Raw genomic sequence first — 25,261 nt, 5'->3', positions numbered from 1 at the left:
ACTACTAAAATATTATACCATCTTGATCATCATCAATCAGTACTGCTTATTTCCCTAGATCTTTCCTCTGCCTTCGTTACTATAGACCACAGTCTGCTATTAATGCAACTTCACGAAATCGGTTTGTCTGACCAGGTCATGGACTGGTTTGTTTCCTACTTTACTGATAGATCATCTAAGGTCGTTTTTAATGGCACATCGTCTGGACCTTTTTCTACTAAACATGGAATACCACAGGGATCCATTCTGTCATCATTGCTCTTCAATATTTTCCTGTCGCCCCTTCTGACGGTGAGCCAATCTATTGGCTTTACCACATTTGCTTATGCGGACAATGTACAATTAATCTATCCCATTGATCTCAACAATACGGAAGAGGTAGCATCCATTAACCATAAATTAGGAAAAATCAAATCATGGTTAGACTCAAATAAACTGTCTCTTAATATCAACAAATCAAAACTCATGATTTTTCCTTTTAAAGAAGGAACAACGCTTCAGGCTTCTCTGAAGCTTGAATTGTTCCCCATCAAAATTGTCCCTACTTTAAAACTATTAGGAGTTACTTTTGACAGTAAATTTTCTTATCATTTTCACAATAGCACGGTCGTTCAGAAATGCTTCTATCGACTCAGGATGATATGTTCCCTTGCAAAGTTACTTGAACCAGCCTCCTTGAACACATTGATCCACTCCCTAGTAATCTCCTGTATAGACTACTGTAACGCCCTGTATAAGGGCATTACAAAAAAGGAAATTAGATGGCTTCAGATCGTACAAAACACAGCTATTAAGATCATTTGTGGCGCAAAGAAATACGATCACGTCTCACCCCTTCTGATTAGTGCACATTGGTTACCAGTTGAACATAGAATCAGTTATAAAATCCTACTTCTAATATTTACAACAAAATTAAACAACCAACCAGAGTTCATCAACAGACTTTTAATCCCCTATAATACTTTAAAATCTCTTCGTTCAATGTTTCAGGATCTTCTCGTTATACCTTCTCTAAAATTGATTAATATGTTGCGCTCCAATAATTTTGCCGTCACTGCTCCTACTCTCTGGAATTCACTGCCTAACTATTTGCGCAGTGAATCCGATATAAAACAATTTAAAGCAAAACTAAAAACATTCTTGTTCCAGGATGCTTTTGGATAACAACTGTCCTCATAAGGACAAAAAATTAAATCAAATTATTATTTTTTACCCTAACCTATTGTATTTTCCCTTTGTGTTGCATTTTTCTTTAATGACTGTAGTTCTTCCCCACTTTCCCATTGTTTGAAGTAGGTCCATACGTTTTATCTGTGCTTTATTATGATACTTGGATTTTATCCAGTATCCCCAGTTTTAATGTTTTTATGTAATTTTATTGTACACCACTTAGAAACCTGATTAAGTGGTTTAAAAAATCTTTTAATAAACTTGAAACTTGAAAATGTGGTAAAATCAATTAGCTTAGTGGGTTTTATGAAAATTTTGGATAATTTCTTAAAAGAGAAGTTCATAGGCCATTATTGAGGTGGATTGGGGAAATCCACTGCTTATTCCTAAATTAAGCAGCATAGAATCTGTTTTGCTACTTGGGATCTAGCTAGGTGGTTTGGACCTGGGTTAACCACTATTGGAAACAGGACACTGGGCTTGATGGACCTTCAGTCTGTCCCAAATTGGCAATTCTTATGTTCTTATGTAAGTGGTAAAGCAGTTAAAGTAGCTAGGTTAAAAAAAAGTTATATACAAATTCGTAGAGGAAAAGTCCACAAACTGTTATTAAGGTAGACAAAAGGGAAGCCACTGCTTATACCTGAGTTTAAGCAACATGAAATCTTGCTACTTTTGAGGACTCTGCCAGATAATTGTGGCCCTAGATTGTAGTACAACTCTTATGTGATATGGAGGGGCATTTTTGATGATGTCTAAATCTAAGTTTAAATGTTTCTAGCAGCAAACATGACCATTTTCAAAAGAGGAAAACATATTTTTGTTTTGAAAAGGAGAAATTAGGTTCTTACCTGCTAATTGTCTTTCTGTTAGCCTGTAGACTGGTACAGTTATTCTTTACAGATGATTTCCTGTGACCAACAGGTGAAGACTGAGACCAAACTTGGTTGTAGTATATTAGCTGAGGCTCCCTCTACCAAACAAGTCTGCCAAATAGCTAAGCAGAACCAAGGACAATATTAACAGTAAAAATACTCCAAACAGGAGTGCAAAACAACAAAACATATGGTAACAACTGTTGGAAAATGCATAGAACTAAAATCCTGCAGTGAAAGTGTCCCCACAGCTCAACAGCTAAGCTACCTGACCCATAGCCACTGTTCTTCTATCTCCTCGGCCCTAGAAAAAATACTAGATCCCACAGAAAAACAAAATCTGCACGTGAACAAAAACCTCAATCACTGCAGAAAGACAGAAAGGGAGGGGAACTGTACCGGTCTACAGACTAACAGAATGAAAATTAGCAGGTAAGATCCTAATTTCTCCTTCTGCAGCACCTGTAGACCGGTACAGTTATTCCATTCCAACTCTACGAAGTTCCAATTATCAGACTCATGGGCAAGGACATGCTCGGCCCAGCGAAAACACGATCTTGCAACCAGAGCAGTAACATCAAAACTCTGTTTAAAGAGGGACTCCAACTTACGCTCCTCAAAGTCCCTCAATGCAGAGCCGTCCTCAACAGGCACAGTAGAAACATAGAAACATAGAAAGATGACGGCAGAAAAGGGCTATAGCCCATCAAGTCTGCCCACTCTACTGACCCACCCCCTTAAGTCTGTGCCCTAATGACCCAATTCCTTAACTCGATCCTCATAGGGATCCTACATAGGTGTCCCATTTATTCTTAAAGTCAGGCACACTGGTGGCCTCGACCACCTGCACTGGAAGCTTGTTCCAGTGATCTACCACTCTTTCCGTGAAGAAATACTTCCTGGTGTCGCTATGAAATTTCCCGCCTCTGAGTTTGAGCGGATGCCCTCTTGTGGCCGAGGGTCCTTTGAGAAAGAAAATATCATCTTCCACCTCGACACGTCCTGTGATGTACTTAAATGTCTCAATCATGCCCCCTCTCTCCCTACGTTCTTCGAGAGTGTAGAGCTGCAATTTGTTCAGTCTCTCTTCGTACGAGACACCCTTGAACCCGAGATCATCCTGGTGGCCATCCGCTGAACTGACTCGACTCTGAGCACATCTTTACGGTAATGAGGCCTCCAGAATTGCACACAGTATTCCAGATGAGGTCTCACCATGGTTCTGTACAATGGCATTATGACTTCAGGTTTCCGGCTGACAAAACTTCTATTGATACAACCCATCATCTGCCTTGCCTTAGATGAGGCCTTCTCCACTTGTTTGGCAGTCTTTATGTCTGCACTGATGATTACTCCTAAATCTCGTTCTGCTGAAGTCCTAGCTAATGTTTCTCCATTCAAGGTGTAAGTTCTGCATGAATTTCCGCTACTGAGGTGCATGAAAATTCATGCAGAACTTACACCTTGAATGGAGAAACATTAGCTAGGACTTCAGCAGAATGAGATTTAGGAGTAATCATCAGTGCAATCAGTGAGTAATCATCAGTGCAACTTCAAAGTGGCCCGATCCCCCACCGGGGAGGGACACAGACAGGCTGTGGAACACAGAAAGTGAAAAGGGGGCCTCGGTACCTGCCACTGAGCTAGCACAATACATACATATGTTTCTCTTTACAATATCCTGAATATCCCGATGCATAGGGAAAGAGCGAGAAACAAAACGGATCCCCGAATCAAGGGGTCCACTACACGTGGGGGCTCCAACACGGTGTCCTCGAACTGCAACACAGAGGAGATCAGAAAACCAGCTCACGGAGCTCTTCCTGCCAAAAAACACTCCCCATGGACGCGTCCACGCTAGCAGACGGAGCGCAAAACCACCGCTAGCTGAAAAACCGTATCCTCTAGAGCAGGGGTGCCCACACTTTTTGGGCTTGCGAGCTACTTTTAAAATGACCAAGTCAAAATGATCTACCAACAATAAATTTTTTTAAAAAACACAAAGCACACTGAAAGGCTGAGAAAATGTTAAATATCATTCATATTCCGGGTTTTTTTTACAAAGAGGTCAAGGCAGATGACTTTATGCGATGTCACCTCAGTAACAACAATATAAAAATAGATAAATATACCCCCCTCCCTTTTTACTAAACTGTGATAGCAGTTTTTAGTGCAGGGAGCTGCGCTGAATGCCCCGCGTTACTCTCGACGCTCATAGGCTCCCTGTGCTAAAATCCGCTATTGCGGTTAGTAAAAGGGAGCCATAGTGCAAAATATAGACAGCAGATATAAATTCTCAAAACGGACACATTTTGATGAATAAATTGAAAATAAAATCATTTTTCCTAACTTTGTTGTTTGGTGATTTCATGAGTCTCTGGTTGCACTTTCTTCTTCTGACTGTGCATCCAATATTTCTTCTCTTCTTTCAGCCTCCTATATGCTTCCTCTCCTCCAGACCTCATTCTCTCCCCCAACTTTTTCTTTCTGTTTCCCTGTCTCCCTGCCTCCCTTTCTTTCTTTCTTTCTCTCTCTCTCTCTCTTCATGCCCCCTTTCTTTCTGTCCCCCTGTTCCCCCCTTTCTTTCTGTTTCCCTTCTTTCTTTGCCTCCCTGCCCCCCTTCTTTATAGAACTGCCCTCTACACAGTGCTAGGGTAGGTCAGTAATTATTTTCAGCAGCACTTTCCAGAGAGTGCTGTTGAAAATTTTTGAATCAATCTGGTCATTGGCACTTATCCAGACAGCAGATGCTACTATCTGGATAAGTGCTTTTAAATATGAGGTCCATTGCATACATTAGGATTGTCAAAAGTACATACCAGTATGTAAGTGCAAATCCTGACCTCATGAAAGTCTTCACAACCTACGAGTAAAGTTATGCACAGATATACTATATATACATTTTACCCATACATATGATAGGAAATTTTATAAAAGCCCTGCCTGCCCCCTTTCTTTCTTTCTCCCTGCCCTCCCCACAAGACACTAGGTTTTCCGCTGCCGCCATCAGGGAACAGGCCCCCAAGCCACCACCACCCCAAGCTCTCCCTGCAGAAGCGTCGCACTGACCAGCATTCCGCTCCCCGACATAAATTCTGACATTGAAGAGGAAGTTTCCGGGCCAGCCAGGCAGCGATTGGCTGGCCCAGAACTTCCTCTCTGATGTCAGAATTGACATCGGGGAGAGGAATGCTAGTAGGTCTGATGCTTCTGCAGGGAGAGCTTGGGGCGGCGGTGGAGGACGTCGGGGAGAGAAAGGCTGATTGGCCCAGTAGATCGGGATGGCAACACAAGTCTATCACGGAGCCTGGGATGGGCTCCGCGATCAACTCGCATTGCCTTCCCGATCTACCGGTCAATCGTGATCGACGTATTGGACACCCCTGCTCTAGAGGATCCTGGAAAGATCCCCAAAGGGTCCAGGTCCCAAGAAACAGCAGACTGCTCCTTCCAAACCAGCAGTGTCCCAAGAAGAGGGACGCGAAAGAAGTAGAGGGGCTGACTCACAGAGGACGTTGAGGGCAAAGAATCCCCCTCCCCTGAGACCCCCGGTGCAGAATCAGGACCTCTGGCCACAGCAATAAAGCCAAACATGCAAAAATAGGGGAAAAATTCCCTGGCGGCCCTATGGGACTCCCTGCCACAGCAGAGGACTCAGCAAACAACCTGCTGCCTATATCACCAAACAGGGGCGAGGTCACCTGAGGCTAAACAAAATGGAGGTGCTTCCTGCCAAAAATGGAGCTGAATCACAAAAAAAAAAGAAGCTCCATTGACCTGCAGTGGCTAAGAGGCCTAAACCGTCCCAGCCGCTAAGCAGGAAAACGCGGCATCAGCTGTTAAGGGAGTCACCTGCCGCTTCACGGTAAGGGAATCTTTTCTGTCTGACCATTGGCAGCTGGAGCACCTCATGCGTGGGCATGTCGGAAGCACGGGCTTCCCTGCAAACAGCTGCTGGCCGCGAGGCACTTGCGAAGGGGATCCCTGGCCACAGGCACCCGATGCTGACGAGGATTCCCCTTTGCAGCGGCCTGCCTCGCTCAAAATGGCCGACTGTGAGTGTCTTGCAGTTGGATTACAATGATTACTTTTCCCCTTGCAAAAGTGCTCATTGCTCTAGACGTGACCTAGCTAGAATAAAAGTGCCGGTTAGTAGAAAAAGACAGTAAAATACAGGAATTTTAACGGGAAATAGCCCTTTAGATCGGCACAGCCTCAGGATTTTTTTTCTTCTTTCAGAACTGACTCCACAGCTCTCAAAGCTGGAGGCCTGACCAGTATTGGTGGCCACTACACATGGGGAGGTGGAGGAGGGCAGGGAGGGGCCCAGCATGAGACCCGCCAGGTTTGACACCCCCATGGTCAGAAGGATCCCCAAACAGGACTAATCTAAGCTCCGTTTGGCAAAAGAAAAGGGGAACCAGGAGTCCTAACACAAATTCCAACAGTCCTAACAGAGGGAGCCAAAATGTCTTACCATACCTGCTGGAGACTGAGAAAAGACTGGGTTGGCAGAGGGAGCCTCAGATAATATATTACAACCAAGTTTTGGTCACAGTGAGGTATAACCCATCTGTAAAGCATAACTGTACCGATCTACACAGGCACTGCAGAATGGTTATTTCCAAGATGTGTCTGTCTGTGTGTCTATCTTTATGAACCATTTTTGGGAAAAAATGTTCAAATTAAAAATACACAAAAGTCAGCCATTGGGATGTAGGAGGGGCCAGCATTCTTAGTAGACTGGCCACACAGACATCCCAGCAGAACAGGGGGGCACCCTAAAGGGCACTGCAATTCCAGCCAGGTACACATCTCACCATAACCAACCTTATATTATATGTGAGCTATGTTTCTTTTAAGCTGTGCAAGTAAGCAATTGCTCATACATTCTAGGAGTGTTGCTCACAGATTTGTCATCGTCACTCACAAAAATACTAGCAAATCTGGAAAATTGTTGGGTTTTAGAACTTGTTGCTCACACACACACAAAACTCTCCCAAACCCTAGTGTATCCAATGGTATACCATACCAATAGTCTTTATGCCTGCAGGTTTCACCTATATGGCAGTACAGTAGGTTTTGGGTGGGTTTAGGAGGACTTACACTAGAGAGTGACATGGGAACCATTACCGCGGTAATACTGCAGTTACCTTGATAATTACTGTGGTAATCGGAAGAACCCCGAAAAATTCAAGTTTCAAGTTTTTTTATTTTTTATATACCGTCTATCAAAATAAGTGTCTAAATGGTGTACAATATAAAAAGATTGTAGAAAACAGGTAAAATAGGTAAATAAAAGCAATATTTTATCAAGTATTAAAAATACTAGACGAATTCACATTAATGTACATGGAACAAAAGGGAAGTTGGGGAGAGAAAGGTTGTTTGAAATACATCGAAGTAAAATTAATAAAACAGGGAAGGTAAATGGGGAGTGGTAAAACATTAGAATGGGAATTGCTTCAGAAGAAGCATTTGATGTTTCAAGGCTTTACAAGAATTAAAGGCTTGAGAAGCGGAAGCTGATACTAAAGAGTAAAGGCATCTTTAAAGAGAAAAGTTTTAAGTTTGGCTTTAAATTTTTTTCAAGTGAGTTTCCTGAGAATGCCGCAGAAACAGTGAACTGTTCCACGGTAGCACCATGGGAATAGGAACTGCCCTTGCAGCATTCCTATGGTAATGGGGAAACATCTGTCGCTGCTGCCGCTACTGCTGCTGTTTATCTTGACTAATAGCATCAGTGGTGGCAACAAAACAAAGATAAAGAGGTGTCGGAGGATATTGGGGGGTCTAGGAATATTGGGGGATGTGAATGGGGATGTTTGTAGGGCTATCAGGGGATTCAGGAATGTTGGAGGATGTGGAGGGGATTCTAGGGGTTCGGGATATTGGGGTGATGTTGGGGGCTCTGGACATGTTGGGAAGATGTCAAGGGTATGTTGGGGGGATCTGAATATGGGGAGATATCGGGAAATGTTCGGGAGGGATGTAGGGGATCGGTGGGTATGAGGAAGGGAGGGAGAGAGAGAGAGAGAGAGAGAGAAAATGTTTTCTCCCTGCTGATTCACAGGGGAATGAACCATCAGCTGAGCTGGCAGGACTGCACCAAAACTGGCTCAGCTGATGGGGATTCTTGCTTTTGTGTGTTTTTCATGTAAATGTTTTTATTTTTGAAAATGGCAAAAAAAAAAGATAGATAGAAACATAGAAAGATGACGGCAGAAAAGGGCCATAGCCCATCAAGTCTGCCCACTCCACTGACCCACCCCAATAGTCTAGATGCTAGTGACTCGACCTACGTAGGGATCCCACGTAAGTGTCCCATTTTTTCTTAAAGTCGAGCACGCCGGTGGCCTCGACCACCTGCACCGGAAGCTCATTCCAGTGGTCCACCACCCTTTCCGTGAAAAAATACTTCCTGGTGTCACTACTAAATTTCCCCCCTCTAAGTTTAAGCGGATGCCCTCTTGTGGTCGAGGGTCCTTTGGGGAAGAGAATGTCATCTTCCACCTCGACACGTCCCGTGATGAACTTAAATGTCTCAATCATGTCCCCCCTCTCCCTGCGTTCCTCCAGAGTGTGGAGCCGCAGTCTACTCAGTCTCTCTTCGTACGAGAGACCCTTGAACACCAAGACCATCCTAGTGGCCATCCGCTGAACCGACTCGACTCTAAGCACGTCTTTCCGGTAATGTGGCCTCCAGAATTGCACACAGTATTCCAGATGAGGTCTCACCATGGTTCTGTACAGCGGCATTATGACTTCTGGTTTCCGACTGACAAAACCTCTATTGATACATCCCATCATTTGCCTTGCCTTGGATGTGGCCTTCTCCACCTGTTTGGCAGCCTTCATGTCTGCACTGATGATTACTCCCAAATCTCGTTCTGCTGAGGTCCTAGCTAATGTTACTCCATTTAAGGTGTAAGTTCTGCACGGATTTCTGCTACCGAGGTGCATGACCTTACATTTCATAGCATTGAAGCCTAGCTGCCATGTCGAGGACCAGTTTTCCAACATACGAAGGTCCTTTGTCATACTATCCTGTAAAAAGTTTCCACTTACTATGTTGCACAGTTTTGCGTCATCGGCGAATAATGTTGCTTTGCCCTGTAGTCCTCGTGTCAAGTCCCTTATAAATATGTTAAAAAGGAGAGGACCAAGGACCGAGCCCTGCGGCACTCCACTGTTCACCTCCGATGCTTCAGATAGGGTACCGTTAACCACCACCCTCTGAAGTCTACCACTCAGCCAATCATTGACCCATGCAGTTATCGTCTCACCCAACCCCATTGATTTCATCTTGTTTAGTAGCCTGCGGTGTGGGACGCTGTCAAAAGCCTTACTGAAATCCAAATATACTATGTCCAGAGACTCTCCTGAGTCCAACTTTCCTGTCACCCAATCAAAGAAGCTGATGAGGTTGGATTGACACGACCTACCCTTAGTGAATCCATGCTGACTAGGGTCCCTAAGATTCCCCTCATCCAAGATCATGTCCAACTTACGTTTAATTAGTGTTTCCATGAGTTTACATACTATCATAAGAACATAAGAAGCGCCATCTCCGGATCAGACCTTCGGTCCATCAAGTCCGGCGATCCGCACACGCGGAGGCCCTGCTAGGTATACACCTGGCTTATTTTATAGCCAACCATATCTTTATATGCCTCTCTCAAGGAGATATGCATCTAGTTTGCTTTTGAAGCCTAGGACTGTCGATTCCGCAATAATCTCCCCTGGGAGAGTATTCCAGATGTCAACCACTCTCTGTGTGAAGCAGAACTTCCTGATATTAGTCCTGAACTTGCCCCCCCTTAGCTTCATTTCATGTCCTCTTGTCCGTGTCAAATTGGACAATGTAAATAGTTTTTTCTGCTCTATTTTGTCGATTCCTTTCAGTATTTTGAAGGTTTCGATCATAACCACACGCAGTCTCCTTTTCTCAAGGGAGAACAATCCCAGTGTTTTAAGTCGATCCTCATATTCCAGTTTCTCCATACCCTTCACTAGTTTAGTTGCTCGTCTCTGCACCCTCTCCAGCAGTTTTATATCCTTCTTTAAGTAGGGAGACCAATGTTGGACGCAGTATTCCAAGTGGGGTCTGACCATTGCCCTATAAAGCGGCATTATAACTTTCTCCGATCTACTCGAGATTCCTTTCTTTATCATGCCCAACATTCTATTTGCCTTATTTGCCGCTGCCGCGCATTGTGCCGACGGCTTCAGGGTCCTATCTATCAGTACACCCAGATCCCTTTCTTGTTCACTTTTTCCCAGAGTTGCACCTGACATTCTGTACTCGTATTCCTTATTTTTACTGCCTAAATGCATTACCTTGCATTTCTCCACGTTGAACTTCATCTGCCATTTCTCCGCCCATTTTTCTAACCGACACAAATCGCTCTGGAGTTCCTCACTGTCCTCCTGCGATCTGATTGCCCGGCAGAGTTTTGTGTCGTCTGCAAACTTGATGATCTCACTGGATGTTCCGTTTTCCAGGTCATTGATATAAATATTAAAAAGGATCGGCCCAAGTACCGAGCCCTGGGGTACACCACTAGTCACTTTCTCCCAGTCGGAGAACTTCCCATTTATGCCCACTCTCTGCTTCCTGTTTTCCAGCCATTTGCCTATCCATCTTTGTATATCTCCCTCTATGCCATGGCTTTGTAGTTTCCTAAGAAATCTTTTGTGTAGAACTTTGTCAAATGCTTTCTGGAAGTCCAAGTATATTATGTCCACCGGCTTTCCACTATCAATTTGCTTGTTCACGGTCTCAAAGAATTGGAGTAAATTCGTCAAACACGATTTCCCTTTCCTGAATCCATGTTGACTGGGTTTCATCAAGTTGTGTGTGTCCAAGTGCTGAACTATGCTATCCTTGATCAGTGATTCAATCATCTTGCCGGGGACAGATGTAAGACTCACAGGTCTATAGTTGCCCGGTTCTCCTCTCGATCCTTTTTTGAAAATTGGCGTGACGTTCGCTTTCCTCCAGTCGTCTGGTATCTGACCAGTTCTGATTGACAGGTTTGCAAGTTTTTGCAGTAACTCTCCGATTTCGACCTTCAATTCCTTCAAGACTCTCGGGTGAATTTCATCCGGTCCAGGGGATTTGTCACTTTTAAGTTTGTCGATCTGGTAGTATATCTGATCTAAGTTCACTTCAACTGTGGTGAGGCTGTCCTTTATTTCTCCTGTAAACAGTTTCTCCACTTCAGGTATTGTTGAGGTGTCCTCCTTCGTAAAGACAGACGCAAAGAAGGAATTTAGTTTGTCTGCGATTTGTTTATCTTCCTTGATGTACCCTTTTCTTCCCATGTCGTCCAGGGGTCCCACTGCCTCTTTTGCAGGTTTTTTCCCTTTCACGTATCTAAAGAAGGGCTTGAAGTTTTTGGCCTCCCGGGCTATTTTTTCCTCATAGTCCTGTTTTGCATCCCTCACCGCCTTGTGACATTTCTTCTGTTCATCTTTATGTTTGTTCCAGGCTTCGGTTGTCTTCGTGCATTTCCATTTTTTGAAAGAGTCCTTCTTTTCTTTTATGGCTTCCTTCACCTGTATGGTAAGCCATGCTGGTTCTCCTTTGCCTTTAGTTCTCCGATCTTTGGAAATCCTCGGAATGTAGAGATCTTGTGCTTCTGCAATAGTATTTTTCAATAGGCACCATGCCTGGTCTACTGTTTCAAGTTTGTCCACCATCTTCTCGAGTCGTTTTGTTACCATGGCTCTCATGCAATCGTATTTACCCTTTTTAAAGTTTAAGGTGGTGGTTAAGGTTTTGGCATGTTTCCCTTTCCCGATGTCAAGTTTAAAGTTGATTACATTGTGATCACTCGTTCCCAGTGGAACCATGACTTCTACTTCTGTTATCGGTCCGGTGAGACCATTTAGGACCAAGTCTAAGGTGGCGTCGCCTCTTGTCGGCTCTTTTACCATTTGCTCCAGGAAGCAATCCCCTAGCACCTCCAGGAACTTGGCCTCCTTGCCGCAGTTGGAGGCTCCTAGTTTCCAGTCTATTCCTGGGAAATTGAAGTCTCCCAATATAACTACATTGCCTGTCTTGCATACTTGTTTGATTTCCTCCATCATTTCTGAGTCAGTGACCTCCGCCTGTCCTGGGGGACGATAGTAAAGGCCAATTTTTGTATCTGCGCCATTGTGACCAGGAATTTTGATCCAGAGGGACTCCAGCTTCTCTTTCCTGTCTGTTGTAATCATTCCAACAGAATCTATTCCTTCCTTAACATATAGGGCAATACCTCCACCTTTCTGCCCTTCTCGATCCCTTCTATATAGTTTGTATCCCTGTAGTACTGTGTCCCATTTGTTTTCTTCATTCCACCATGTTTCTGTTATGCCAATGATATCCATGTTCTCATGTCTTGCTATCGTCTCTAGTTCTCCCATTTTGTTTCCTAGACTTCTAGCATTTGTATACATACATCTAAGTTCCCTTCGTGTTACCTTTTTGGACCTTCTACTCTTGGCTGTCCTTACAGTTTCATTTACGGTATCCTTTACTGCTCCTGTGTTATCTCCCATGTTTGCTGTGTGGTCATCCCCTCCTGTGTCTGAGTTGTCCCTTCCTGCTTGTTCTCCTTTGTTGGCTGTGAGGTCGACCTCTCTTGTGTATGAGTAGTAGTCCTTTGTTCCTACGTCGATGTGAGACTCACTGGTCGGTAATTCGCAGCCTCCGCTCTGCAACCCTTCTTGTGCAGAGGAACAACATTCGCCGTTTTCCAGTCCAGGGGGACTCTCCCCTTTTTTAGGGAGAGATTGAAGAGCATGGCTAATGGTTCCGCCAGGACATCGCACAGCTCTCTGAGCACTCTTGGGTGTAGTTCATCTGGACCCATGGCTTTGCTTACCTGGAGTCTTGACAATTCGCTGTAGACATCAGCTGGTGTGAACTCAAAATTCTGAAATGGGTCTTCCACGCTTGACATTGCTTCCAGATGTGGCCCTTGCCCCGGTGCCTCGCAGGTAAAAACCGAGCAGAAGTATTCATTCAGTAGTTTGGCTTTATCGGAATCTGTTTCCGCGTAATTCCCGTCCGGTGTTTTGAGGCGTACTATCCCGTTTGTGTTTTTTTTTCTGTCACTAATGTACCTGAAGAAGGATTTGTCCCCTTTCTTAATGTTCTTTGCTTGAGTTTCTTCCACTGCAAGTTTGGCCTCCCTGACTGCTGTTTTGACTGCTGCAGACCTGGTCCTATATTCAATGTTTGCTTCACCTGTTCCCGTACGTTTGTATGAAAGAAACGCTCTTATTTTCTCCTTGACGAGGTACGCGACCTCTTTAGTGAACCATTTGGGGTTTTTGTTTCTTTGTTGTTTATTTACTGATTTTATGTAGCGGATAGTTGCTTCGTGTAGGGTCAATTTCAGGTTTGACCACATGGCTTCCACATTATCAGTTGCTTCTTGACCCTGCAGCGTCTGATGGACGAATTCTCCCATACGTGCAAAATCAGTGCCCCGGAAATTGAGTACCCTCGTTTTTGTTTGTGATTTAGGGAAGCCTTTCCTGAGGTTGAACCATACCATGTTATGGTCACTGGTAGCCAGTGTTTCTCCCACTGAGACTTCCGAGACACTCTCGCCGTTTGCAAGTACGAGGTCCAGGATGGCCTCGGCCCTAGTGGGCTCTAGCACCATTTGTTTGAGCTGTACTCCCATCATGGATGTCAAAATCCTCCTACTACAACAAGTTGACGCTGAGAGTGTGTTCCAGTCTACATCAGGCATGTTGAAGTCCCCTAGCAGAACAGTGTCCCCCCGTAGTGTAATATTTTCAATGTCTTCAATCAATTCGTTATCCTTGTCTTCTGTTTGTCTTGGAGGTCTGTATACCACACCAAGGTACAGGCACTTTTCTCCACCTCTGGCTAGGTTGACCCAGATGGATTCCCCGGTGTACTTAGCATCTGCGATCCTGGTTATCTTGATGTTCTCTTTGATGTAAAGTGTTACCCCTCCTCCTAGCTTACCCTTCCTGTCTTGTCGAATCAGGTTGTATCCTGGTATATTTGTATCCCACCCATGGGAGTCCGTGAACCATGTTTCTGATATTGCCACCACGTCTAGGTCGGCATTCACAATTTCTGTTTCCAGTTCTAGAAATTTATTCCCTAAACTATGTGCGTTAACATACATAGCTCTCCACTCTGTACTAAGGATCAAAACAGCTGCTTAGGTCATTTTAAAAAATAAAAGACGTCTGACTGTTTTGAAAATGGAAATTTTCTCTACTGGATTTCTGAATGTTTTTTCTAAATCGTCCAAATTAGACTTAGACATCCTATTAAAAATGCCCCTCAAAGTGATATATTTTTATTGAACCAACTGTTGGAGAGCAAACCCTCCTTCTTCCTGTCAGAAAAGGTGGATTACTGTATGTATTTAGTTCAATAAAATAGCACCATCATATTTCTCACTTTATGCTTTATTTATATTTAACTTTTAATGTAGTGATTGGAATATATCCGTTTTTGAAATTTACATCTGCTAGCTAGTGATGCCTGATTCATGATTCAAATTGATTCACCGATTCACTTCAGGTAAATCGATTCAAATCGATTTGGTTTGGCAAAAAATCAAACTCACCGATTCAAGTCGGCCCCAAGACCCGTTCATGGTGTTCATGCTTTCCCTCTGCCACTGCTGCCCGCTGGAGTCATTCCCTTCTAATGTAACTTCCGGTTTTGCGAAACCGGAAGTTACATCAGAAGGGAGCGCTGAGCGGACCTCGTGCTGGCTCTCTCCTTCATGCCACGAAAGCATTTCTCCTCTTCTCCCTGCGATTCCACAGTGTAAGTTTGAGAAATGGCAGGGGGACTGGGATAGCTGAGAATTGGGCAGAGGGGCTGGGCAAGCTGAGAATCGGGCAAGGGGGCTGGGGAAGCTGAGAATCGGGCAGGAGAGCTGGGGAAACTGAGAATTGGGCAGGGGGGCTAGGGAAGCTGAGAATCAAGCAGGGAAGCTGGGGAATCTGAGAATCGGGCAGGGGGTATGGGGAAGCTGAGAATCGGGCAGGGGTGCTGGGGAAGCTGAGAATTGGGCTGGGGAAGCTGAGAATCGGGCAGGGGAGCTGGGAATACTGAGAATCAGGCAGGAGGGCTGGGGAAACTGAGAATCGGGCTAGGAAAGCTGGTGAAGCTGAAAATTGGGCGGGGGAAGCTGAGATTCAGGCAGGGGTGCTGGGGAAGCTTTGGGGATGATTTGCTTTTGGGAAGCTGTGAATCTATGTTTTTAACTAATTTTACAGCTATGTTATAGTTTGGATGTTCCTGTTTTTGACATGATTTTGCCTTGGTTAAATAAAATGTTTAAACTTAAAAAGCTGTGTCGTTGAAAGTGAATCGAATTGAAAAATCGATTCAACAGGGTGAATCGAATCAAATCAAAATTTTTTTCCCTAAGTTGGGCAGACTTAGTAGATAAGGATAGGTTGTTCACCCTCTCCAAGGTAGGGAGAACGAGAGGGCACTCTCTAAAGTTGAAAGGGGATAGATTCCGTGCAAACATAAGGAAGTTCTTCACCCAGAGAGTGGTAGAAAACTGGAATGCTCTTCCGGCGTCTGTCATAGGGGAAAACATCTTTCAGGGATTCAAGACAAAGTTAGACAAGTTCCTGGTGAACAAGAACTTACGCAGGTAAGGCTAGTCTCAGTTAGGGCACATGATGGACCACTGGTCTGACCCCGCAGCGGCAATTCTTATGTTCTTATGTTTATATTTTGCATGGTACAGGGGGATATGTCACTTTTTCTCTTTTTCTGGTGTTGCACTGTGGCTTAATGGGGGGTTCAGTGTTTCCCCGCGAATTCGCAATTTATAAATTGCGTACTCAGTAATTCGCGTTTTGCTCCGACCGCCTCTTCCTTCATGTCAAAGCAGCTCCTGATTGGTGTAACCTGACATTAGTAACAAGAAGAGGCAGTCAGAGCATACCGCAAATGATTTTCTGCACCCGCCGGTACCCCAGCTGCCCTCTCCTGCCTTTTGACAGGCACAAAACTGCATTCACGATTTTTCCAAAATTTGCGGGTGTTCCTGGAATGTAACTCCTGTGAATTTCAGGGGAGTACTGTATTTCTATTTTTAATTTGTAGTTAGTTATTGTATACAGTGTGAGGGTCTGTCTGTGTTTGGGAGGGTGGAGGAGGGGTGGGCTGGGGGGATGTTGGGAGGGGTGCTGGCAGGAAGGATTGGGCATCCCTCCTGCTGGGGATGTTAGCAGGGAGGTGGGGGCACTGGCAGGAGGGAGTGGGCATCTCTCCTACTGGCTGTTTTGAGGTCGGGTACGAGGATTCCTTGCCATGGCTGCTCTCAACCGATAGCGGCGGGGGTATGTAGCCCTGGCCTACATTTCAGATGCCTATTTTGGAGTGATTCTGTAACTGGCACCCTGGACTGATTGACATGCAATTGGCGGCCACTGACAGGCGCCGGTTACAGAATCCTGGCCAAAATGTTTATTTGCAATTCCTTTGGTCCATAAAATTGTATAAAATCATCTTTTTGCTTTGAGCAAGGAGATGCAGGGAAGAAAATTAAAACTGTGGGGATAGGGATGAAAAATGCAAGGATGGTGATGGATAGAAAAATGTACTTCACTGCATGGACAGTAAGGGATGGGGCTGAAAATGTAGGGCGGTGAGGGAAAGGGGATGGATCTTTGTCTCTAGCTCACACTTTTCACCACAAATGTACTCGACCACTAGGCTACTCCAGAGACCAGCCTGCTGCTTTAATAAATTTATTAGGAATGGCCATAACATCTGAAGCTGTCAAACAAGCTGATGGGAGAGGGTCAGTGACCAGTGGGAGAGTAAGAGGGGACCATGCCTTCATACATCCGCTGGTTATTTGGTCAATTTGGTCATCCTTATGGCACTTATTCATTATTGAAACAGGTCTAACCTCAAATGTCCAAGTTTTGTTCTGCTAGCAAATCCAACACAAGCCCACTCGAGTTTTGTTCTGGACATTTTCTGAAATGTTCCATTAACAGATGAATGTCCCAAAACACCGTTCCCAAACAGCCCACTTGAAATAGAAAACTGTCTAAAAATTGCAATTTGGATGTTTTAGCAAACAAAACATCCAAAAGTTACTTTATGCCATTTTTTGGATGTTTTTCTCTTTCGAAAATGAGTCCCATTACCTACTAATAGAAAAGTGGTGGCGGCAAAGAGATAAGTTTATTTTTGTTGGGACTGTTTGGGGTTGTCTGTCTGAATGAATTTCTTATTGATGATGGCTTGATAAGCTTAAACAAAATGCAATTAATTTTTCTTGTCTATCAGAAAATATTCACAAAAGAGGAAACAAAATTAAAGCCAGATATTCAGCCTATAGCAGACAATGTTTTTTAAGCCACAGTAATTCCCCCACCTGAGCACTGTGTATTGATGCAACTTCTTGTCTAGTTTGTCTGTCTTGACTAGACTATAAGCTTTTTTGAGCAGGGACTATCTCTTCTATGTTTTGATGTACAGCACTGCGTATGTCTAGTAGTACTGTAGAAATGATTAGTAATAGTAGAATTCAGTGGCGTACCAAGGGGGCGGTCTGCCCCGGGTGCACGCCCCAAGGGGGTGCACAGCTGACCACCCTCCCTATTCTGCCGCTGCTCCATCTAACCACCGCATCCCGCCACCGGCTCCCTCGCAGAGTCACTCCTTAACCCAGCCGGCAACATGACTTCAATCCATCGTGCGGCCTCACTGGTGGGCGAGCGAGCTAAGTCTCCTCTCATTGGTTGCTTTTGCCGGCCCGCTGCATGGTAGGTGGAGGCAAAAGGTGAGGCGGGCTGGTGGGTGGGGAAAAAGTGCAGGGCCCACAAGACTTCACCTCCGGCGTCAATTCTAACATCGGAGAGGAAGTTCTGAGCCAGCCAATCGCTGTCTGGCTGGCCTGGAACTTCCTCCCTGTTAGAACTGACGCTGGAGGTGAAGTCTTGTGGGCCCAGCATTTGTACGCACCAGGCCTTGAAGGAGTAGAGAGAGAGGGCAGAAGCTGGGTGGAAGGGGCAAAGAGAGGGCAGACGTTGCATGGAAGGAAGAGAGGACAAACGCTGTATAGAAAGAAGAGAGCAAAGAGAAGATGATTAAAGCAGAAACGACAAAAGGTAGAAAGATTTTTTTGTTGCTTTACTTAGAATCAAGTAGTATTGTAACTGTATTGATAAAAGTTTATAAATAGGAAATGGAAATAAGGTAATTTTTTGGACTAAACCCCTTTCCTCAGGACAGGATAACATAACAGCAGTATACTGCACTGCTCTGAAAAAAGAGTAAGCCTCTGAAAGCTAATAGAAAAATGGATTAGTCCAATAAAATGGTATTTTTTTATTTCTCATTATTTGTTTTATTTTTATTTGTTAATTTGTAAAGTGGTGATTGTTATGTATCAGTTTTCTCAAATTTACATCTACTGTCTTTATATTTTGCACAGTATTAGGGGACATGTGTCACTGTTTTTGTGGTATTGTGGTAATGCAAGGTCATGCATATAGGGAAAAAGAACCCGTTGTTCAGCTACAAATTAGGGGGGGTATTGTTGGGAGACAGCAGACTCGAGAGAGACTTGGGTGTGCTGGTGGATGCATCACTGAAGCCATCTGCACAGTGCGCAGCAGCCTCGAAAAAAGCCAACAGGATGCTGGGCATCATAAAGAAGGGCATAGCAACCAGAACACAGGAAGTCATCATGCCATTGTATCGAGCGATGGTGCGTCCACATCTGGAATACTGCGTTCAGTATTGGTCGCTGCACCTCAAGAAGGACATGGCGGTACTTGAGAGAGTCCAAAGGAGAGCAACGAAATTGGTAAGAGGGCTGGAACACTGCTCATACGCCGAGAGGCTGGATAGGCTGGGGCTCTTCTCTCTGGAGAAAAGGAGGCTCAGGGGAGATATGATAGAGACCTTCAAGATCATGAGGGGCATAGAGAAGGTGGATAGGAACAGATTCTTCAGACTGAAGGGGACAGCAAATACGAGGGGGCATTCTGAGAAACTGAAGGGAGACAGGTTCAAAACAAATGCAAGGAAGTTTTTTTTCACCCAAAGGGTCGTGGACACTTGGAATGCGCTACCGGAGGAAGTGATCAGGCAGAATACGATACAAGGATTCAAACAGGGATTGGATGGATTCCTGAGGAATAAAGGGATCGTGGGATACTGAGGGAGGAGCTGGGATGTAACACAAGTATAGGAAGTTAATCAGGTAATGAGTATAAACTAACCTGGTCGTGCATGTGCAAGACCGGAAGGCTAGGACTTCGATAGGAAGGCAGGACTTAAATGGGAAACCAAGGTGGCAAGGGAGCCCCTTCTGATGATTCAGACAGGTCTTGACCTGTTTTGGGCCGCCGCGGGAGCGGACTGCTGGGCAGGATGGACCTGTGGTCTGACCCGGCGGAGGCACTGCTTATGTTCTTATGTTCTTATTTTTAGTTTGTGATTATTCCATATTGGGCGAGGGTGTATCTTTGTTCTGTGTGTATGAAAATGACATAGTTTTCAGTTGGCTTGTTTAGTTTTACAATGTATGTGTTGGTGTTCTAGTGCTCACTGCAGTGTTTAAGATGCTGCCTTTTCCTAGGTACACTCTTGTGTGATATGTGGATTGTTACTAAAAATCATATTTTTGATATAGATGGGGGGGGGGTCAAAAAATGATGGGCCCCAGGTGTCACATATGCTAGGTATGCCACTGGTAGAATTAAGCCTGGATATTCTATGTTGAGCCATGTCCAGGCCCCAACATTGAATATCTGTATCAGTGTGGTCACTCAGAGTGGGATATGTGGGCAAGTCAATTAACTAGGGTTACTAGATTTTACGACTATAAAATATGGACATTTGGCCCCACCCCCAGGCCTGCACATTTCCACCCTGCTCTGCCCTGTTCCACCCATGTTATGCCCCATTCCTCCCCAGCCCCACCCCCAAACATTTCCTCGAGCTTGAAACTACATTAGGAGGGCCTCCGATCATGCATTTGGCCATTATTTGCCATCTGGACGATCTGGACATCTGGACATTTGCCATCTGGACGACGAGCGAGGTGATTAAATTTGCGGATGATACGAACTTATACAGAGTAGTGAAGACACAGGGGGATTGCGAAGATCTGCAACATGACATAATCAAGCTCAAGAAATGGGCATCGACATGGCAAATGAGGTTCAATGTGGATAAGTGCAAAGTGATGCATGTTGGGAACAAAACTCTCATGCACGAATACAGGATGTCCGGGGCGGTACTTGGAGAGACTTCCCAGGAAAGGGACTTGGGAGTTCTTATTGACAAGTCCATAAAACCATCTGCACAATGTGTTACGGCGGCGAAAAGGGCAAACAGAATGCTAGGAATGATCAAGAAGGGGATCACAAACAGATCTGAGAAGGTTATCATGCTGCTGTACACCTGGAGTACTGCATCCAGCACTGGTCGCCGTACATGAAGAGGAACACGGTACTACTCGAAAGGGTCCAGAGAAGAGTGACTAAAATGGTTAAGGGGCTGGAGGAGTTGCCGTACAGCGAGAGATTAGAGAAACTGGGCCTCTTCTCCCTTGAAAAGAGGAGACTGTGAGGGGACATGATCGAAACATTCAAAATACTGAAGGGAATAGACTTAGTAGAGAAAGACAGACTGTTCACCCTCTCCAAGGTAGGGAGAACGAGAGAACACTCTCTAAAATTGAAAAGAGATAGATTCCGTACAAATGTAAGGAAATTCTTTTTCACCCAGAGAGTGGTAGAAAACTGGAACACTTTTCCGGAGTCTATTATAGGGGAAAACACCCTCCAGGGTTTCAAGACAAAGTTGGACAAGTTTATGCTAAACTGGTGAGACTGGACTCATTTGGAGCACTGGTCTTGACCTTGGAGCCGCCGTGTGAGTGGACTGCTGGGCAGGATGGTCCATTGGTCTGAGCCAGCAGTGGTAATTCTTATGTTCTTATCTGCCATCAAGTTTCTAAGTATGACGTGATGATGTCACACTCATGTGCGTGTGTGTGTGATGTCACCGTGTTGCATCTGCGCATGCGCAAATGCCCTTCAGATGTGGCCCTGAGCTTGAAGCTTTTCAACACCCAAAGTGTCATATTTTGAAAAGTTGTCTGGACGCTTGAACAGTCCTCTTGAAAAGGGACATGTCCAGGTAAATCCAGATATCTGGTAATCCTACACTTAACCCTCCATTGCCCCAGGTACAATTAGATTGTGAGGCTGCTGGGACAAATAGGGGAAATACTTAAAAGTGCCTGCTTTGGTTAAATCTCTTCATATAAAGGCAATTAATAAATCCCAATAAACAAACCAGACACTGGTTTGCTCAGTGGATATGTTTAGGACAGCCTTTTTACTGCCCTTACTTTAGGAATTTAATTAACTGTTTAGCAGATTTAATATTTCCTCTAATTGGTTAAGTGCCAGTTGTACCCATGCTGTGTCAGTGGAACTGCCCCAGCACTAACTGGGAAATTTATAAATGTGCCCTAATCACAGCCTAGCAACGCCCAAGTTTGGGATCTGTGCCAAACTTAATTTTTTAATTGACTTAATCATCATGGTAATTGACTACACCAGTTTTCAGCTAATCAAAATAATAATAATAATAATGAAGCAATTTAAGAATTCTTAGGACACCTCACGATGCCTATGTGGAGGCGTCATCCAACGCCTAACAATGCCTGTGTTAAAAAGTAGATGTGGTTATAGGTGTGGTTGAGTTAGGCATCGTTAGATGTTCAATTTAAATACTGCCAAATTAGGCAAGTGAAAAGCTGGCCTAATGGAGCGGCGCCTATGTCTAGGTCTATAGTCTGTTTAGGTGCCGCTAGGTGTGATTCTATAAAAGGCACCACATTTTTATTAGCAACTGCGCCAAATGGCACCTATAGAATCTGGTCCTAACTGGAAAGTGCCACATTGGTCAGAACTAATATTCAGCAGCACTGTTTCTCCTACCTGCTTAAATAAAGCAGAATAACAACCCCTTATTCATTAATGAAGAACAAGACAAATGGAATTACATTGATAGTGTTTTCATGTGAATATTTTTTTTCTTTTATTAGATATGTTGAAATCCTAATTAATTTGTTGCACTGAAGCATATAAGTCAATCAAAGGTGAACAGTTTGTTAATCCTGTGGTAGCTTTCTGCACTGGCCCCACTGTTCTGCATAAAAAAATAAAATCAGCATTACAAAAAAGTAATGTAATGTAATGTAATTTATTTCTTATATACCGCTAAACTCCGTTAGGATTCTAAGCGGTTTACAGAAAATAGACAATAGTGTGCATTAAATTTATAAGTAATATAGGTTTACAGAGAAATATACATTAAAGGATACAATAAAAATATGATAAATAAATAAAGAATAGGTACTTAGGAATTCCCTTACTGTCCCAAAGGCTCACAATCTAACTGAAGTACCTGGAAAAATAACAATTAGTTGAGTAATAAAAGTAAGAAATAGAAATAGAAATACTCTAATGAAACAAAACTGAACAATAACAAAATCGAAATAGAACATGGCTGGTGTATATACCTCTAATGTTTTTGTTCTTTTCACACTTTGAAAGATCCTGGTAGGTAGCTATACACTTAGTAGAGAAATTTTAGAAAATTTCCAGACTTTTTAAAAATAAATATCAATAGAGAATTACCCTGGATCCAAATGAAATCCTGAAGAATAGCTAGAGGAAGTCCTTTCCTTTATAAGTGGATTGAGAGAGAGTAAATATTTGAGAAGTCACATTTTAAACCAACTTAAAGCCATTGAGATAATTTTACATGCTGTGAGAGTGAGAGGGAAATTTTGTTACCTGGCAAAAATCTCTTTAAAAATTGTGCTTGCATGGAATGAAATGCATTGTACCATCTTTTCATAATGCAAACAAGTGTTTATAAGTACTAGAACTCAGAAAACAAGCCAATCATTTAACTTGAACCAGGACAGTTCAGAATTAAATATACCGTAACTGATTTAAAAGAACAGCAAAACTGAAGTATTTTGTACAATTCTAGATATTGGTTGTACCTCTTGTGAAGCATTACCCATTCTTCCTTCTTACCTTTTCCTTCAGGTAGGAAAAGATCATCTTCTGAATATCTTCCGGTGGAGGAAACATGTATTTGTGATACAAAGAGGAATGGTCTTTCTCATCAAAAAGTCGGTCAGCCATGGTGAGATGCACTCCTCAAAAAGATGAAGGCTATTTAATGCTGTCTTTCAAGCTGCCTCTTTTATACTATATCTGTATTACGACACCTGCAAATTTTAACATGAGAAATGCTAAAGGATCTGTATAGCCTGGAGCTAGGAGAGACTGCGACAAAAAAATGCTAGGGTGGGGAGTGAAAATACAAAAGATAGCATCTCTTTCTTTCCCTCTCTCCTCTTCCTTACCTTGTTGTTGAGCCTCTGACTCCTATAGCTCCTTAAGCCTCTTGCAGGACAGGTTCAGCCCTCATCCCCACTTTCTAAACATATTTCTGTCAAAATCCAAGAAAAGGGACCAATTCTTAGAAACTGAGCTATTCAGCTAGCTAAGTAATCAAGATGATTCAAATGCAACAAACCACATCTTTCTATAATTTCATTTGCCAGATATATACCATTTCAATTAACAAATTGTTGTATCTGATAAATAGAGCCCAACTGACATTGTTGCTTTGTTTTTCAAGTAACCGAGCACTAAGACTTGGTACCTTTCCTTAGATTGTGACACATTTGACTCCTTATTTTAATGCATCAAGAAATCAGAGTCTTCCCTCTGAAGATAAACATTGGAAGATTTTGAAATCTCGGCTTATAAAATGACCTATTTGGACTATGAGGCAATGGAAAATTAAAATGAAATAAATGATGAAAGAATACTAAAAAATTGTGCAACTCGGACACAGAAAAGCAGAACACATTATAAATATGCTACTGCAATTTCATCTATACACAGAGCTAGAATCATTTTTATAGTGTTCAGATAACTAAAGCTCCTTATGAAGCGACCTCTCCTCCCCATTTGTTTCTTCCCTTTCCCCTTTCCTCCATTTTAATTTTAATTTCAACCTCGATGTATTTATGAAACCTTGCCGTCCTTGTTACCTTTTGTATCAACTCACTCATCACCCAGTCGTCTTTATCTAGTTTACTCCCCCCACTTTTAAAATGTATTTTAAAGTATTAATTTTAGCTCTGTAAACCAATCAGATACTTGTTGATGGCCCATCTATCAAATTATAAATAAACTTGGAAACTTGTTTCTCACAGATCTCTCACGTAACCATCTCCCTCTTCTTCAATCCATTCAAAATTCTGCTTTATGATTTATATTCTGCCAGAGCTGCTATGTCCACATCACCTCTCTCTTCAAGTCAATTCATTGGCTCCCTATCCATTTCCACATACTGTTCATATTCTTCTGATTGACCTTCAAGTGTATTCACTCAGCATGATTCTCTGTATCTTTCCTCTCTTATCTCTCTCTACACTCTTGCACAAGAATTCCATTCATCAGGCAAGCCCCTCTTATCTGTATCTTTCTCCTCTTTTGCCAACTCTAGCCATCATTCCTTCTATCTTGCTGTACTACATGCCTGGAACAAACTGCCTGGGTTATTATGTCAAGCTCTGTTCCTGATAGTATTCAAATCCAGGCTATACTTTCAGCTAATTAACAGCAGACTGCTTATCTAATGAATTTACTACTAAGCCTGGGAAAGGAGAGCAAACAAATTTCCTCCATACACATTCTTTTCCCAACTGATAAGAAGTTAGTCAGTTTAGATGCATCTAACTTGCATCTAAACCCTTGAGCTTGCATTTATTAAAACTGAAGTCCAGATTTATATTCGTAATTCCCTCCTCTTAAACAAAGATTTTTATTCTTATTCTCTAGACATTTCAGCTAGTCCTTATAGGCAGAGGTCTTGGTGACCATGCCTATAGATATGAAGGCATGCTGAAAAGTTCTCAGCCCAACCATGAAGAGAATGACATGGATATGGTTCAATCAATGATCAGAAACAATATCAAAATATAGAATTTTGTTTCTGCAAATTGGTACTTAACAAATTAAGAAAACACCATTTTCAGCCACAATGGCAAAATAATGCTCAAAATTTAGGAAGTTGGTTGGTTGGGCTAAGACCTTTTCAGCACCCCTTGTATGTCATGCTTCAAGTT

The 25,261-nt window shown here is 43.3% G+C and overlaps 1 protein-coding gene across 2 annotated transcripts in view; it reads right to left on the bottom strand.

Annotated features, from left to right (window-relative positions):
• The window catches only part of LOC117356396 (putative methyltransferase DDB_G0268948), a 165,174-nt gene extending 140,626 nt beyond the window's left edge, over positions 1 to 24,548 (bottom strand). Inside the window, exons 1-2 of one of the 2 annotated variants that reach the window (XM_033935550.1) lie at positions 24,438 to 24,548; positions 23,151 to 23,347 (exon numbers count right to left, since the gene is read on the bottom strand). In XM_033935550.1, coding sequence (XP_033791441.1) covers positions 23,151 to 23,261 — 111 coding nt within the window. In that variant the 5' untranslated portion in view covers positions 23,262 to 23,347; positions 24,438 to 24,548. Of the gene's footprint in view, positions 1 to 23,150; positions 23,348 to 24,344 lie in introns of both variants that reach the window. The other variant, XM_033935549.1, reaches the window with a different exon arrangement.
• Positions 24,549 to 25,261: the final 713 nt, after the last annotated feature.

The sequence above is a fragment of the Geotrypetes seraphini genome, chromosome 3 (genome assembly GCF_902459505.1).
Source record: "Geotrypetes seraphini chromosome 3, aGeoSer1.1, whole genome shotgun sequence".
In the NCBI taxonomy this organism is placed as follows: Eukaryota; Metazoa; Chordata; class Amphibia; order Gymnophiona; family Dermophiidae; genus Geotrypetes; species Geotrypetes seraphini.
Note: the sequence above shows the minus strand (reverse complement) of the source record. Positions and strands in the feature narration are given on the sequence as shown.